The following is an 18283-nucleotide window of genomic DNA, read 5'->3' as shown; positions in this document are numbered from 1 at the left end:
CCGTACAGATCTCCTGTACAAATCACGTGGAAACAATGTAAGAGGACTGCTCAGTTTGTCTCCTAAATCGTTTATATAGACTGGGAACTGGAGAGGGCCTAGAACAGTCCCTTTAGGAATGTCAGATATCATTTCCGGTTGACACGATGACTTTCACTCAGTCTGCGATTTCTGACACTAAGTCGCGAACCCAGCAGCACAACTGAGATGATACTCCATTATGAGTGGGAAGGTAGAGGATTACTAAGAGAACGAACACACTTTGTCCTGATATTAGCAATGCAAAGAATGTACATACTAATCTTTCAAGAGTGCCCATGAAGGTCTTGATGTTTGTGAACTGAAGGGTGTGAAGTCTTATGACAGTGATCACATTTACAGTAGCCTGTGATGAAAATGTCAAAGACCAGATGAACATTAATCCCATGTACAAACGGAGAATTAAAAATTGGGATCTGCTAAGCGAAACTCTTGTGGTTTTGTACTGGTCTTTGATCAGTTTTGATGTTAACAAAACAGCAGAAGACTGCAGCAATGCGATGCAGCGACAGCAGTGCCGACAGCAGCAATGGACTCTGTCCCACTGTCCCAACCAGGACAAACGCCCAAACCTAAAACCTCTAGGACACCTGAGCTCCAACGTCTCCTACATAAATGCAGACGAGTGTGATGGCACTATTAGAGTGGCCTTGGCGACGATCAGATACGAGCCACTTGCACGGTTCAGGCAGGCTAATGCAGTGTTTAAGAAGCAACCGAACATGGTGTGGATTGAGAGTGAGCAGGCCTTCGTGTGTCAGAGCTTGGCGGGGGACCCCTGGGGAACTCTGTATAATAATACTGCTTTGAAGATAAGGGTGATGATTACTGCGTCCACCCTGAGGAAGATTGATGCAAGCCATCCCAAGCAAAGGAGGAAGTCTGCGGGGATGTTAATGTGCACTTCATTACCAGACCGTAGCAGCCAAGACAAGACTGAGCAGTACAATAATCTGAGACGACAACTAACTGAGCTATATGACGACGTGACAGAGGTCGTCCCTTCCTCCGAATGTGAAGCTACAGATGCCATTCTTGAGATGAAACGTAATAAGGAGACAGGCCAGATGGCATCTCTGCAGACGCCTGTCATCACAGGACGAAAGTTTCAGATAGGAATGGTTGCCCAATACCCGGTCAATGGCTCAAGAAAGGGGAAGACAGTAAACCAGTGGCTAAAGTAATATCGATCTGTCGACCTCCTGAATAACATGACAAAGCTATCAGAGATGTACCTAAGCTGCAAGCTAGAGCAGTATCGAACACTAGTGGTCATAGCCCCAACCAATATGGTTTCATTTGGCTTATGGACAGCTACCATAACAGGCATGCAGTTTGAAAGTGTCTTGGACAAGTGGTTCAGCAGTGGATCACTATGGGATTTGGTCTGTCACCCAGTCTTCTAGGACACTGGACTTGACCTGGTGTGATGAATCGAGGCATATCCAGATGATATTACTCTGCTAGTACAGGGTGACTTTATAACGATTCTTAAAGCAAACAGCTGTGTTTCTCCAGACGCATGACAGTAGAGGTGCTACAAAATCAAATTACAACTGTCTACAGAAAAGACACATCTGTTACGCATATGACTAGAAAGACATCCTATAGTCATAATTAATAACACAATTGTACATCGACAGCATGTTTCCAGATATCTCTCAGCATTCACCAAGATGAGTCCAGGCTGTTCTCAGTGCATACCGAAAGAGTATGTCGAAAGTGTCTTATCCTGTTCAACAAATAGCCATCATCAGAAACAATCAGTAGGCCTACCATCTGCAGTTAATGACTGTCGGGCTATAACACTCAAATCTACCAGGATATATTGCATATGTTGAGACAGTGTTTGGCAGCATCCTTTCCAAAAGACCAAACTGGCTGTGGCAGTGGGGCGAATACAAGATTGCCTTGTTTTTAAACCATAGCACTGCCGATACCTCTGCCCTTCATAACAGTAATACCCCACTTGCCTGTCATGTCGGGGAAATTTTTGCACTATACTAGTTGTAGGAGGACAATATTAAAGGCACGAATATTTTAGGTTGACTTACAAACAGCGTGGCTCTTGGACGAGTGGTAAAGGCGATGGACAAGTTCTTACTGGTCGGTGTGTGCGTCCAATATTCCCTGACATGAGGGAAAAAATGGAACTACCATTCTTGAAGCCCTGTAGAGGTCTGGTGCACTTTCTTATGAGACATGAGCTCTATGCAGGGTGTCTGCATAAGACAGGCAAAAGTTGCATGGTAGTTGTTACTGCAATGGTGCTACATCAACTGATCACGCTATATGGGACTGTTCACTTGATTCTGATGTGCAGGGGAACAGACTCCCACCTACAGAAGATACTGAAGCACTAGTGAGGAACTCTACCCACCGGGAAGCACTGAACACTCTAGCAGCAGTCCCTCAGGTAACTCTTTTCTTTTATGTGGCTGAAAACAGACAATGGCTGGCCTGGAGGGAAATGGCAAAACAGCCCATCTCCGATGAAGGCAAGGTAGTCAGCTTTGATGGGTAAATACTCTCTCGCTCAATGCCGAGAACCTGAAGAAATCTGGGCTCACTTGTGGATAGATCTGGCTACCTCGCCCAAGACCTCTCAACTTTCAACACCTGGGAACGAGAGCATGAGTTGATTTTCTGGCCAGACTTACTGTATGGACGCTGTGGACGATGGCACCATCTCCATCTCGTTCCTCACAGGCAGCTGCTGACAGGCAGCAGTGGGCAAATAAAGGTGGAAGGATGAGGTGGACAGGGAGAAGGAGGAAGAAATGGGCACAGGGAAAGGGAGAGGAGGTATGTTGAATAGATGTGTCAAACGCTTGCACTGTCAAAGCTGCAGGGAAGAGGCTAGCTACACTATAAAGCTATATATTAATAAAGTGCTATGTAGTAGCTGTTACAGCACTAAAATAGAAGAGGAAACAGGGAAATGTCTGAGTGGATACTTGTCTTGCTGCAAGCAAGCCCATTTCCTGACCCAAGACACGTGACATAGCTCTACGCATTGCTAAACAAACAATATGTCTGTCCTCTCAGGTGGGGCCATTGAGATCACACAGGGTGTTCAGTATGACCACTTGAACAAGTTGATTCCGTGCTCCATGACAGCCATGGGATTGTGACCAACAAAAGCAGCAGTGTACTGCACCGATATCCACAGTCTCCATAAGCCACGCTACTACCGCTATCGAATTCCGACACATGCTGGTAAAAGTTTCTCTTTCTTACACGAGGCATAACGTGATCTTCTTCCAACTAACAAATGCTATTTTTGAATGAGAAACTCGCTGCATAATCAATCCTAATAATGGAGTTGCTGAGAACAATAAGGATCTTAAGCATTCCGTCATCGATTTTGAGACGTTAACAAGTATGCATGCTCCTGACACTTGTTGGTCTCAGGCTGAACAAGCTTTATCCAAGCTGTACCCCTACGCTGTACATTTTAACATTTGCGAAAATCAGTCTGAGCGATTTCTCTGATATTCATTTCCATATCAGCCCAAAGCACAAATTTTCATTGCTGTAGGAACGCTCACTGGCTACACTGACGCCTACATCATACACGCTGGAAGCTGTTGAAGGAATGCCCCACCACAACCTTACGTTCCATGGATTCAGCACTCAAGTCTGTAAAATGGGCACTGTGGATTTCAGAACCTTTAACACTGCTATCGATCTCATTACGAAACGAAAAGTTCATGTTCATGGTAACAATGTAAATTTCAGAAATTTTACAATAATTATGTTTCAACAGTTTTCCGTGAACTGTTGGGAGGCCACAATTTGCTTCAAATCACATTGAGGGAGACAACAATTGTCATTTTCCCACGGTTTTTAGACGTCTTAAAAAATCTACGTATGTGGAAGGCAAACGTCGACCGTTATGCATAGAGACTTAAAAAATCTAGAAGATCAAATGCGGAACACACATATTTAACATGACTAATCGACAGACAGTTTTATCTGAACCTCAAGCCAGAGAACGTGCTTAACGAAAATGAGGACAACGAAGAAAATGAGGGAATAGGTCACAAATGTGTGTGTGTGTGTGGTTTATTTAATATCTGTTGTTTATATTCTGATTTTGGTTTCATATGAACTGCAAAGTATACAACAGTCAAAAAGACACTATTGACACTAACCTACATACGAAAATTTTGTGAATTGACATGAATAACAATAATTCTGTACAGTAATTAAAAATTCACAACATATAGTTGGTACATAATTTTTTTTACCGGAAAAAATGGTTCAAATGGCTCTGAGCACTATGGGACTTAACAGCTGTGGTCATCAGTCCCCTAGAACTTAGAACTACTTAAACCTAACTAACCTAAGGACATCACACACATCCATGCCCGAGGCAGGATTCGAACCTGCGACCGTAGCAGTCGCGCGGTTCCGGACAGCGCGCCTAGAACCGCGAGACCACCGCGGCCGGCTTTTACCGGAAATACAGGATGTTTAGTCTTTATTATTTAATAAGTCAAACATGTGAGCCTTGTGGTTTATCTACAGTTTTGATTTTCTGAAACACTATTTTCTTAAAATTTTGTGCCTGTGCTTTGGGACCTTATGGTTCTCAGTATATAATTGGCGTTACTCTTACTATGCAAGGCTGCAATGAAATACTGATCATTTGCATGTCCAAGCACGTAGTACCCTTCAGGCCAGGTTCATGTTTAATGCGCCACTTTCATGGTGTTTCAGTTTAGAAACCTGTGGAGCAGTTAGTTGCGACAGTGGATTTGTTTTTAATAACAGAAAGAGGTATTACGATGACAAGAAGTATTATGATAGCTGTAGTAGTAAATATAGATTCGTTAGTTGTCTATGTAATACAATAATGTTTGCTGCTTATAATAGCAATCTAAATTATGATGAATACAGTCTGTGTTATAATTATAGTTAGCAGTCTATAATGAAAGGAATAAAAAATAAAATGAATAAACTTCAGACTAGGCGTTACTAAGATTGAGACGCTGTTTATTGAGAGGACATTGCATAACTTCTACACACACAAACACCGAGTACTCCACTCCAGAACTGCGCTCGACGCAGAGTACAAATTTTTAAATGTCACTATAATTTTGAGGAAACAACATGAGAACAAGCACAATAACAAGTCCCTGAAATTACGAAAGAGTTATACAACGCTGTTGTATCTTAAAACGACGATCAGATTTCCACAATTACATCTATAATAATACTCCGTAAGCCATCGGATGGTGAGTGGCGAAGGATACTTTTGGTACCAGTGTCTGATCTCCCCTTTCCATTCGTAAATGGGCCGCGGAAAGAATGATCGTCGGTAAGCCTCTACATTAGCTCGAATTTCTCCCGTTGTGGCCATTTCGCGAGACCTATGTGGGAGGAAGTAATATGTTGTCTGTCTCTCGCGAAATTTCAATAGTAAACCTCTCCGTGATGCACAAAGCCTCCCTTGTAGCGTCTTCCACTGGAGTTTCTTGAGCATCTCTTGAACGATTTCGCGCGAATAAAAGGATTCCGTGATAAAACGTGGCGCTCTTCGTTGGGTCTTGTCCATCTCTTGTATCAGTCCTATCTAGCAAGATGCCAGATCGATGAAAAATAGCCTTTCATTTCTGGCTGATATGATTTCGTCTACTTTATTTATAACGGCTTTCTTTGCAATCTTACTTCTACAGCTACATGCACACCTACGTATATACCCCGCAAACCACCGAACGGTGCATGGCGGAGGGTAACTTGTACCGCTACAAGTCATTTCCTTTCAGTTCGTACGCAAATAGAGCGAGGGAGAAACGACTGTTTAAAAGTCTCCGGAAGAGCCTTAATTTCTCGTAGCTTATCTTCATGGAGTTTACGCGAAATGTACGTTGGCGGCAGTAGAATCGCTACGCAGACGGCCTCAAATGCTGGTTCCCCAAATTTTCTTAATAGCGCCTTGAGAAAAGAGCGTTGTCTTCCCTCCAGGGATTCCCACTTGAGTCCACGAAGCATCTCCGTAATACTTGCGTGCTGATCGAAACTACCGCTAACAAACCTAACAGCACTCATCTGAATTGCTTTGATGTCTTCCCTTACTCCGTCCAGGTGGGAATCACAAACACTGGAGCAGTAAGTACTAAGAATGAATCGCAGTAGCATTCTACAGACCGTCTCCTTTATGGATGAGGAACACTTTCCCAAAATCCTCCCAATAAAACGAACATTCGCCTTCCCTAATACCAACCTGATGTGCTCATTCCATTTCATATCCCTTTGCAACATTGCGCCTATTGTAACGTCAAAGCACTATATATCTTACTCATCCGCATTAACTTACGTTTTTCTACATTTAGAGCAAGGTGCCATTTGTAATACCAGCTAGAAATTTTGTCTGAGTCATGTCCTTCTACAGTCAGCCAACTGCGTCACTTTACCTTACACTACATCATCATCAACATACAACTGCAGATTGTCGCCCACTCGTCCGTAAAATCATTTATGTATATAGAAGATAATAACGGTCTTTTTGCACTTTCCTGGGCCACTCCTGACGACACCCATGTCTCTGATAAACGCTTGCCGTCAAGGGCGACATACAGGGTTATATTATTTAAGAAATCTTCGAGCCACTCACTTATCTGGGAATCAATTCCCTATGCTCCATGTTCGTCTGCAGTGTGACATCACGTCTAATAGTTTCCGGAAATCTAGATATGTGGATCTGCTTGTTGCCCTTCATCCATAGTTCGTAGTTCATCATGTGCGAAAATGGCAAACACACTTTCGTATGAGCGATGCTTTCTAAATCCGTGGTGATATGTGGACAGGAGCTTTTCTGTCTCAAGGGAATTTACTATATTCGAACTCAGAATGTGTTCAAGAATTCTGCAGCAAAACCGATGCTAACATCTTTCTTCAATTGATGCGGGTTTTTATTATCAACATTGACTTCCAAGATTTATGGTTCTCGCTTAGCTACTTTCTACTTTTCTTTGTAATTCTAGTGTTGCGAAAGTTCTGGTAACGGATAACACACTGAAAATATATATTTAACCTGATGTCAAATTGATCGCGAGGTAAAAAATTTAACATAATGATTTAATTATTAAACAATAAATTATATTATGTACTTTTACTGACCTGTAATGTAGACAGTCTTTTGTAATGCAATAAATATGCTTTATTTCTGCTTCTAAATTGTAACTCCACGTCATAGGTTGTTTTCTGCTTCCAGGCTTGTCAACTACATGGGCAAGCTGATGAGTCCCGTTGCCATGACGCAGTTCATGTCGGGCGTAATGGTTGCCTGCTGGACGCTGTTCCAAGCCACATACGTAAGGACAACATACGAGACAGTATTAAACCTAAAGAATCAACGCTTGTATCCGACAGCGATTCGGGTCCCGCAACAGCGTTTGCTGCTAGCAAGTGGTAACTGTTTCCCGCAGTTACACAGGCTGCGCAAGCAGCAGTAGTGTACGATGGACACGCACTCTGGGGGAGTTCGGTGCTTAAATAGGTCTCTCCGTCACTTAAGCCTACAGCGCGCCGGGACTCAATGTAGCGCGTCGTCGGTGCGCAGCTGAACTGAGCCTGAATTGGCACTGCAGCGATTCAGATGCGCATACAAAGAGTACTAAGAAGGTCTTGCAAACATATTTATTTATTTAATTTTCGCGAAGTAATTTCCACCGCGTTGAATACACCGCTCCATCCTGCGAATCCAATCCCTAAACCAGTTCTCCCAAGTTGCTGTAGAGAGTAAGGCAGACTGGTTGTCCCCAGCTCTCAGGAGGTCCTCGTCATTTGAAAACTGTACTCCTTTCAGCTTCATTTACACTTGCGTGAAGAGTGCAGAGCCACTAGGAGCAAGGTATGGACTGTAAGGAGGGTGCTCAAGAAGTTTTAGTCCTGTACCCCGCAAATATTCGGTGCATGCTTTGGCGCAGTGAGTGGAGCGTTGTCGTGCAGGAGGAACCAAGTGTCCATTCTTGACTTCGGTCACAGGTTCTTCAAAGATTGGATGACTTTGGGCAGGCACTGCTCAGTGTACCACTTAACTGTTACTGCCTTCTGTATGTCCCTAAACATAACGCTCCACAATTCCACTCGATATGGAAAAACAGTTATCATTTTCTACTTTACTAGTCGGGATTTTCTGACAGCTACGGGTTTGTCGTCATATTTAAAGACCCAAATTTTATTTTGAGTCTTAGTAAGCACATCATAATAGTAGAGCCAAGTCTGCACGAGGTTACTCACATACTGAGACTGTCCCTTACAGAAACTTTTTTAACATCTCCCGGAACCAAGTCACAGGTCGCGTCATCTGCTCTTCCGTTAGTCTGTGCAGCATCCACAGACAACAACGTTTCTTTACTTGCAAATGATCATGCAGAGTCGAGCGAACTGATGAGGAATTTAGCCATAAGGTATCCTCTATCTGCTGATAAGTCGCCCACCTGTCTTCGTCTAGCATTTTCCTCACAACATCAATGTTTTCCTCCGTAACTGATGATCGTGGCCTTCCCAGCGTAATTCTAGAGCGAATTTCCTCTTTGGAATTCTCTGTACCACCTGAATACACAGGGTGTTTCAAAAATGACCGGTATATTTGAAACGGCAATACAAACTAAACGAGCAGCGATAGAAATACACCGTTTGTTGCAATATGCTTGGGACAACAGTACATTTTCAGGCAGACAAACTTTCGAAATTACAGTAGTTACAATTGTCAACAACAGATGGCGCTGCGGTCTGGGAAACTCTATAGTACGATATTTTCCACATATCCACCATGCGTAGCAATAATATGGCGTAGTCTCTGAATGAAATTACCCGAAACCTTTGACAACGTGTCTGGCGGAATGGCTTCGCATGCAGATGAGATGTACTGCTTCAGCTGTTCAATTGTTTCTGGATTCTGGCGGTACACCTGGTCTTTCAAGTGTCCCCACAGAGAGAAGTCACAGGGGTTTATGTCTGGCGAATAGGGAGGCCAATCCACGCCGCCTCCTGTATGTTTCGGATAGCCCAAAGCAATCACACGATCATCGAAATATTCATTCAGGAAATTAAAGACGTCGGCCGTGCGATGTGGCCGGGCACCATCTTGCATAAACCACGAGGTGTTCGCAGTGTCGTCTAAGGCAGTTTGTACCGCCACAAATTCACGAAGAATGTCCAGATAGCGTGATGCAGTAATCGTTTCGGATCTGAAAAATGGGCCAATGATTCCTTTGGAAGAAATGGCGGCCCAGACCAGTACTTTTTGAGGATGCAGGGACGATGGGACTGCAACATGGGGCTTTTCGGTTCCCCATATGCGCCAGTTCTGTTTATTGCCGAAGCCGTCCAGGTAAAAATAAGCTTCGTCAGTAAACCAAATGCTGCCCACATGCATATCGCCGTCATCAATCCTGTGCACTATATCGTTAGCGAATGTCTCTCGTGCAGCAATGGTAGCGGCGCTGAGGGGTTGCCGCGTTTGAATTTTGTATGGATAGAGGTGTAAACTCTGGCGCATGAGATGATACGTGGACGTTGGCGTCATTTGGACCGCAGCTGCAACACGGCGAACGGAAACCCGAGGCCGCTGTTGGATCACCTGCTGCACTAGCTGCGCGTTGCCCTCTGTGGTTGCCGTATGCGGTCGCCCTACCTTTCCAGCACGTTCATCCGTCACGTTCCCAGTCCGTTGAAATGTTTCAAACAGATCCTTTATTGTATCGCTTTTCGGTCCTTTGGTTACATTAAACCTCCGTTGAAAACTTCGTCTTGTTGCAACAACACTGTGTTCTAGGCGGTGGAATTCCAACACCAGAAAAATCCTCTGTTCTAAGGAATAAACCATGTTGTCTACAGCACACTTGCACGTTGTGAACAGCACACGCTTACAGCAGAAAGACGACGTACGGAATGGCGTACCCACAGACTGCGTTGTCTTCTGTATCTTTCACATCACTTGCAGCGCCATCTGTTGTTGAAAATTGTAACTACTGTAATTTCGAAAGTTTGTCCGCCCGAAAACGTACTGTTGTCCCAAGCATATTGCAACAAACGGTGTATTTCTATCGCTGCTCGTTTAGTTTTTACTGCCGTTTCAAATATACCGGTCATTTTTGAAACACCCTGTAACTGTGCGATGTGGACACATCGACAAGTGCAAGAGTGATTTCCTCAAAGCACTGGTTTATGTTTAAACAGCGCGCGAAGTTGTACCGCAAAACTGCCCAACCACGGAGCCATACCTTGTTAGTGAACGACTGGACCCAGACTTGGCACAGCGGCTACAATGCAAGTATGAAGTATTCTCAGAACACAGCAACAATGAACCTCCTGCGATTTATTGTTGCGTCGTATGTTCCCGTGTCCCTGGAAGTAATGCGGGTATAAAGTCATACAAGATTTCAGTCTCATCGAAACAGGATTCTCCCAACAGTGTTGCGCAACATTGCCAGTGGGGACGTTTTCAGGTGAAGCTTGGCTAGGGTGACCGTATTTTCTTCGGACAAAAGTGGGACTTTCATACATTTTCTTGGCCAAAAAGGGGGTCAATTTTTATTTCTCGTTAAATATCACTTTTAATGCTAACATTTCTTCTTCCTCTGCAAATATTGACGCCCGGAGTGGCCAAGCGGTTCTAGGCGCTGCAGTCGGGAACCACGCGACCGCTACAGTCACAGGTTCGAAACCTGCCTCGGGCATGGATGTGTGTCATGTCCTTAGGTTAGCTAAGTTTAAGTAGTTCTAAGTTCTAGGGGACTGATGACCTCAGAAGTTAAGTCCCATAGTGCTCAGAGCCACTTGAACCATTTTCTGCAAATATAGCCTTCACTGATATTTGTGTGTGTGTGTGTGTGTGTGTGTGCGCGCAAAACCAAACAAAGAATGGAAAGACTGGAAAGAAGTACATTTCAAGTTTTCAGAAATTTACTTATTAAGAAATGTAACATTTATAACACAGAATGTAGAACATACAGTAACAATCACTACAAAAAAAGTTCTTAGTGAGCACAAGGAATTTATGGTTTTGTGGATTCCATACTGCAATCATATTTCTTCGAAGATGAAATTTCATTCAGCAACTCAGGTTTTCCTAATAGGTATGAATAGAAGTCAGTGCAACTGTATTTACTGAAGTTTAAACAGGTCAGTAAAATACATTGAACGCTCCTCACCGTAAATCTACTCCTCTCATCTTTCCACTGTGACAATAGTAAACTGAAAATTCTTTCAACATTCGCATTGTGGGCAGGGAGTGAAAAGAAGTACTGCACTATATTAAGCGATTCTCTGAACTGTTCTTTACACTGGCAAGATCTGAAAAACCTACACCATTTTTCATGTGCCATCAACTCATTCCATTGTTCACTGTCTGTTTCCACTTGTTGTTTTACAAATGACTGTATGTGAACTATTTCATCAAATAAGAGGCTGTCATTTACTAGAATGCCCTTTTCATTTAGCCACATTAAAGTATTTTCAACTACTGACCATTCTGGTGGTTCTGTGAGCATGATCCATGAGAATACAGAAAACTCAGCTTTTCCCTGTAACCATGAGGATAAATAGTCTACTGAAGCATCATAAAACGTTGATACTGCTATGTCAAATTTCTTAACAGACTGGTCATCATAATCATTCAGCAGTTTTTTTACACTTAGTGGTACAAAATATTCATGTTTCCTTGAATTTAGACTTGTCAAAGCTTTATTTAAGACTGCTAATACTTCATATATGGAATTATTCTGTTTCTCAATGCTCAGATTGGGTTATTGGAAAACACTCATTTGTGAATGTACAAAAAGTAAATAAAATTCATTTATAGGATCACTGAAAAAACTCTTTAAGATTGCAGGGCACTTTGAGTTAGACTGTGACAAAAAGTAAGATTTCGAAGGTTCATACATGTTCAAGATCCTTTCTATGGCTGGCAACAATGAAAGCCACCTTGTTTTGGAAAAGGAAAGTAAATTTTTGTAAGTAAAACATCACAAGCACTTTGAAGTGTGTTATGAACAACATGTGCTGGACAACTTATGCCAACAAAGTTAGAATTTTTTAATTTTTCTTTCAGATGTGTGAAAACATTATTACCCTCTTTCTTCATTAACCCCCCAAAATTACAGTTAGTATCGTCTGCACCAAATGCAACACACTTTGAGATGATACTGAATGACTGTATAACATGAGAAAGATAATTGGAAATTGTTTTGGACTTTACGTTCTACAATTCTTCATGATCAAGCAATTTCGTCTGCAGTCCACCCTCACTTACAGAAAAATAGTGAACCATCACAGGAAAAATTTTCTGATGCCCATGACACTAGCATCAGTAGATATTGAAAAGTATTTTGCGCTGTTTACAGCAGCTATTAGCTGTTTCTGGGAATGCGGAGCTATAACATTGTTGATAATTGCTTCACACTTTGTTCTTCCACACGAAACATTTTCTGCAATCTTAGAATGAGGAAATTTTTCTTTTGTTTAGTTGAAGACTGCAGTCATTAGAATGATAGCTTTGGTGGTGTTTAACAACATGGAATGGCAGGGTTCCTTCTGCTGCAGCTACGTTTTTCTGTTCCTGTGTATTTGAAGTTACAAAATATCTCGTCATTTTTTGCGAGAAACCTGCCGATCGAAGATTCTTCCTGTGTTTCTCTGATTCCATTTGATGCTTGAGATCTGCAGCACCACCATGAGACACGGATACAGCACAGTTACGTACGCTACATTTTGCTGAACAGTCATTGTCTGTAGCAGTGAAGCAAGGAAATTTCCTCTGAAGCTCTTCCGAAAACTCTGATTTTCGTTTCGGCATCGCCACGACGTGCTAGCTCTTCAGGAAACTGATACTGAGTGCTGACAGCAATGGCAAGCAAAAGCAAAGAAAATAAGAGTACGCAACAATTATAGTGCTTAAGCTGTTCATTATCAGGGGGTACCAATGTACGGAATATCAGTTTCAATTGATAGTTTATAAAATCGACACTCAGAAAATATTTTAACCATTTTGTAAATGATCTTTGAAAATCGGGACAAGTTGCTTGTTTTTAAAAAAAAGTCGGGACAAATTTTTGAGCCTCGAAAAACGGGACAATCCCGATTAATCGGGACGTATGGTCACCCTAAGCTTGGCTCACTCTGACATGTTGTCGTATGTGTTGTCGTCAATGACCATGGTTGTATTTTAAATTTTCCAATATGTGGACGACTGAAACTACACGGAAAATAACTGAAGATCTTGTGGGATATCACCCGTATTAAATACAGAAACCGCGAGAAACGAGGAAGTGGCATTAATACGTCTGTCTGAAATGTCTGTCTGAAATGTCTGATGTTTTAATGGCGGAAATGGAAAATTAATTCACATTCTGAAAAGGTAGTTTCGGGGGAAAACAAGAAATTAGAGGAAAGCGAGTGAGACTTCCTTTAAAAATGTTCACGGTTTGGATATCAAACTCTCATATTCCTCCTGCTTGCGAACGAATTAAGAGGAAGACGTAGGACCGATGTGGAAAAATATAATATAAGAGAGTATAAAAGTAATATTTGTATAAACTTCAAATTGCATATATCTTTTTCTTTTTAGAAATACAGAATAAATATTAATAAAGTGCAGCTTCTATCCATTTTTTCAATTGCCAGTAAACCTTCAGATGACACAAAGTAACCTCTAAATTCGCTTCTGATTTCCTGAAGTTCATTTGGTAATCTTCTCGGTACAGTTTGTAACCTCAGAAGTGGTATTCTTTAGTTCTAATCGCTATGCTCCATGTATAAAGTTCCCATCACTATCGTCCTTGTCAAAAGTGCCTGGTAGAACGTAATTTTGTTTTTGAAGGGCACTACAAAAAGCTATGCAAATAGGCACTTGTAAGAACCACTGTTTCCACTTTACTGGGACGTAGTGCTATAAGTTTCAGTAAAACTCAAAATTCCGTTGCCCATATCCCAAAACCATTTTCATTAACGCGGCGTTCACGACTCATACACTAATTCAATGATCTATCAGCATGTGATAATGATGGAATGTTACAGACAGGGTATGGCTCCATCAAATTTCGTTTCAGAGGAAACATCTCATCCGCTACAAATACGAAGTGGACGAAGTTGTCTCTGCCTGGGAATGATGTACTCTTAAGCGAACCCAACGTTCCATTACTAATTTTTTAATGAAGTATTGTGTATTTAAATACCCTATCGTCATAAATTCTTCCTTGACGCCCAACATCCAAATATGTGAAACTGTGATTGACATTAGCCACCACAAGTACAACAAAGCCGAGGCGCCCCTTATAATTAAAGCTGGTATGTCTATTGTGTTCTCGAGACACTATCTGCAGTATTTTTTTTTTCAAGCTAGAAGTAAAAGCGAAACAAGTGCACCTGCGCAGGCTAGTTCCCGAGAAATATAAAACACATTATTCGTAAAATTTCCATTGTTTTGAAATGTTGGATTATTACAGAAATTGGGAAAATCGATCAGCACTATTTTAATAATGAAACCCACAGTTAGAAACAAGAAACAAACGCATGATATAAAGAATCGGAAGAGCACTGCAGAGATGATAACGAATCTTTGGCGAGGCCTATTAGACGGTGAGCGCTACATGCAGTGTACAAGAGCTGCCCCCATCTGATCTACAAGGTAATTTCTCACTATCCTTGGACTTCAGTTGTATAACAGCAATAAAACAGTAAATCGCTTATTTTACAAACCGGCTATTTTGCGCGATTTTAACAGCGGTGTAACCCAAAACCGGCTTGTACAACGACAACCGCCTTCTGTAATTTGACGTCGTTCTCGGTTTGGCAGACCCTAAATATCGTCTATCAAAACGTTCGTCTCGACTTCACCTACACCACTGTGGTAGGTTGTAAACAATTATTGTTTGCACCCTACCTATCTTGTTGTACAGATTCTCGCTTTCGGTATCCACTGCAGAATTTTACGACATTGCTGTGCTTCGGATTCTGTTTCTATCAAGTCGTTCACCATGGGAACTTAGCCGTTTCCGACCACCAGGAAGTGCAGTTCGATCGACCATTCACCGCATCTCTACACACCGAGTGATACTGATGTTCCCTGTGCCGACGAGAACAGTTACGCAACAATAACACATGTGAAACTTCCTGGCGGATTAAAACTGTGTGCCGGACCGAGACTCGAACTCGGGATCTTTGCCTTTCGCGGGCAAGTGCTCTACCAACTGAGCTACCCAGGCACGACTCACGCACCGTTCTCAAAGCTTTACTTCTGCCAGTATCTCGTCTCCTACCTTCCAAACTTTACAGAAGCTCTCCTGCGAACCTTGCAGAACTAGCACTCCTGAAAGAAAGGATACTGTAAAGACATGGCTTAGCCACAGGATGTTTCCAGAATGAGATTTTCACTCTGCAGAGGAGTGTGCGCAGATATGAAACTTTCTGGCAGATTAAAACTGTGTACCGGACCAAGACTCGAACTCGGGACCTTTGCCTTTCGCGGGCAAGTGCTCTACCATCTGAGCTACCCAAGCACGACACACGCCCCGTTCTCACAGCTTTACTTCTGCCAGTATCTCGTCTCCTACCTTCCAAACTTTACAGAAGCTCTCCTGCAAACCTTGCAGAACTAGCACTCCTGAAAGAAAGGATACTGTGGAGACATGGCTTAGCCACAGGATGTTTCAAGAATGAGATTTTCACTCTGCAGAGAAGTGTGCGCTGATATGAAACTTCCTGGCAGATTAAAACTGTGTGCCAAACCGAGACCGAGACTAATAACACATGTGCCTGCAATAAAATTTATACCAACGAGTAGGTAACGGCCAAAAGCGATTAGGATTTGCGGAACTGTACGTGAAGGCAGACTTTGGGAAAGTACGTGAAGGCAGACTTTGGAAAAGTGTATTTGTGTAGCCCATTGAGTTCCTCAGTAACAGTCTCAAAGCATCATGCTGTGGAAACAAAGAAGGCTGTGACATGTCGCTGGGATATAGTAGTGTGATTCGCAAAAGGGTACAGATTTTAATATGGTGGTATGGCCGAAGCTGATGATTTTCTCTAAGAGTTATTGAGCTCCTTCGGAGAGAAAACAATGAAAAAATACTCCACCTGGTGTGCCAGATGTACGAGACTGCCAAAACATCTCGACTTCAAGAAGAACGTAGGAGTGTCAATCAAAAGGCATTTTTTGTCCTTAATTATAATTTCTTAGTGAAAAATTTGAAGGTGGTGCTGTTCCGCAAAGCACCTTCTCAAATCCAGTGCAGTAGTAACTTGCTGCGTCGACAGGTGACACTACTGCAGTCACTTGCAAAATGGAAATGGAAATGCCGTGTGGATAGGGCCTCCCGTCGGGTAGACCGTTCGCCTGGTGCAAGTCTTTCGAGTTGACGCCACTTCGGCGACTTGCGCGTCGATGGGAATGAAATTATGATGAAAGACACACAACACCCAGTCATCACGAGGCAGAGAAAATCCCTGGCCCCGCCGGGAATCGAACCCGGGACCCCGTGCGCGAGAAGCGAGAACGCTACCGCAAGACGACGAGCTGCGGACACTTGCAAAATGGCCGACATCGATGTTTTTATTAGAAAGAGTACTGTGATAGATTTCTCGATTACACAAGATGAAACGACCATTCACATTAATAAAAGATTGAAAAGTGTGTTAGGTGATGCAACAGTGGATGTCAAGGCACGGTAACGAAGCTGAAGAGCAAACATTGTTGGCCGACGAAACGTGGAATGTCAGGCCGGTGACTACAGTTACTCCACACAACATTCAGCGAGTCGATGACATCGTCCGTGGTAAGCGTCTAGTGGCTGCAGATGATTTTTGTTGCATGCCTCCCTCAGCAATGGCAGCGTGATGACGATTATTCACCAACTGGGATACTCAAAGGTTTTTGCAACCTGGGTACCAAAAATGTTATCCAACCAGAATAAAGAGACAAGAAAAACAATTGCCTCCTAAATATTGTAGGACTTCCGTTTAGAGGGACAGGAGTTCCTGGAAAAAACTGCGACAGGAGACGAAATATACGAGGCCTGTTTAAAAAATTCCCGAACTTTGTCCACAAAATTTTTCTACTGTTGCCTTTCATGGCCTCCATCAAGATACTCTCCTCCACAATTGATACACGGCTCCCAACGGCGTTTCGATTTCCGGAAGCAGTCTTGGTAGCGCCGTCTGTGAATTTGCTTTTATCTCGTCTATCGCTGAAAATCTTTTTCCTTGAAATGGGGTTTTCAAATAAAAAGAGGCCACAGAGGCTAGGTCTGGAGAGTACGGACGTTGAGGCAGCACAGTGATTTCGTTTATTCTGCAGTAGCCATGCACCAACAGAGATGTATGTACGGGTGCGTTATCGTGATTCAAGAGCTTTACATTGTCTCGCCACATTTCAGACCGTTTCCTTCTCACAGCATTTCAGGACATGATCCAGCTGAAATGTCACACTCTCGGACAGTCAATCATCGATTGTCACGCACAATTTCGTTGAAGTTCATGACATGAACTGTTCAGATTTCGTATGTTAATTTTTTTTAAAACCACAATCAAAGAGGCAGTCATTGGAACGGCAGGAGGATGAGTTCAAAACCGTGCAATCGGCAGGGAAAGTTATGGCTACATTATTCTGGGATGAAGAGGGTGTGATTATAGTTGACTTATTGGGAGCAAGGATACACAATAAATTATGTCCAGTACGTCTGAACTCTCAAACAGCTGAAAGCACGTCTTCAGCGATTTCGCCCAACAAAAGGTATGGCAGAGGTTCTTCTTTTGCCTGACAATGCAAGACCACACAGCAGTCGTCACACCAATGAGGATATTGTGAAAAATGGATGGGAAGTCTTGTCTCATCTCCTATATATCCCTGACATGGCACCATCAGATTTCTATCTGTTTGAGTCGCTGAAAGGATTTCAACATGGGATTCATTTTCAAGATGAGGAGGATGCGTAAATGTCCGTACGTCAATGGCTTCAGCAGAACGACCGAGCGTTTTACCACACTTTGCATACATGCAGTTGATAAAAGATGGAAAAACAGTGAAGATGGACGGAGATCATAATAAAAAGCCGTAAATGAATCTTCGATGTTGTGGTTTTTAACCTATGTAGTTGCATTTAAAATTCTTGTCAAATAAAAAAAAATGCGTTCCTTTTTTGACTGACTCTCGTAATAATTAGAGTTACAAAGAAGGCAGGTGCTGACAACTGTGAGTATTACCGAACTATCAGTTTAATATGCTGACGGACCA

The 18283-nt window shown here is 42.6% G+C and overlaps 1 protein-coding gene across 1 annotated transcript in view; it reads left to right on the top strand.

Annotated features, from left to right (window-relative positions):
- The window catches only part of LOC126203946 (odorant receptor Or2-like), a 70358-nt gene that overhangs the window by 10365 nt on the left and 41710 nt on the right, over window positions 1-18283 (top strand). The window contains exon 2 of the mRNA XM_049938340.1: window positions 7262-7361. Within this exon, the coding sequence (XP_049794297.1) occupies window positions 7262-7361 (100 nt within the window). The remainder of the gene's footprint in view (window positions 1-7261; window positions 7362-18283) is intronic.

Source organism: Schistocerca nitens, chromosome 9 (genome assembly GCF_023898315.1).
Source record: "Schistocerca nitens isolate TAMUIC-IGC-003100 chromosome 9, iqSchNite1.1, whole genome shotgun sequence".
Taxonomy (NCBI): domain Eukaryota; kingdom Metazoa; phylum Arthropoda; class Insecta; order Orthoptera; family Acrididae; genus Schistocerca; species Schistocerca nitens.
The sequence above is the reverse complement of the archived record's forward strand: the minus strand, read 5'-3'. Positions and strand labels throughout refer to the sequence as shown.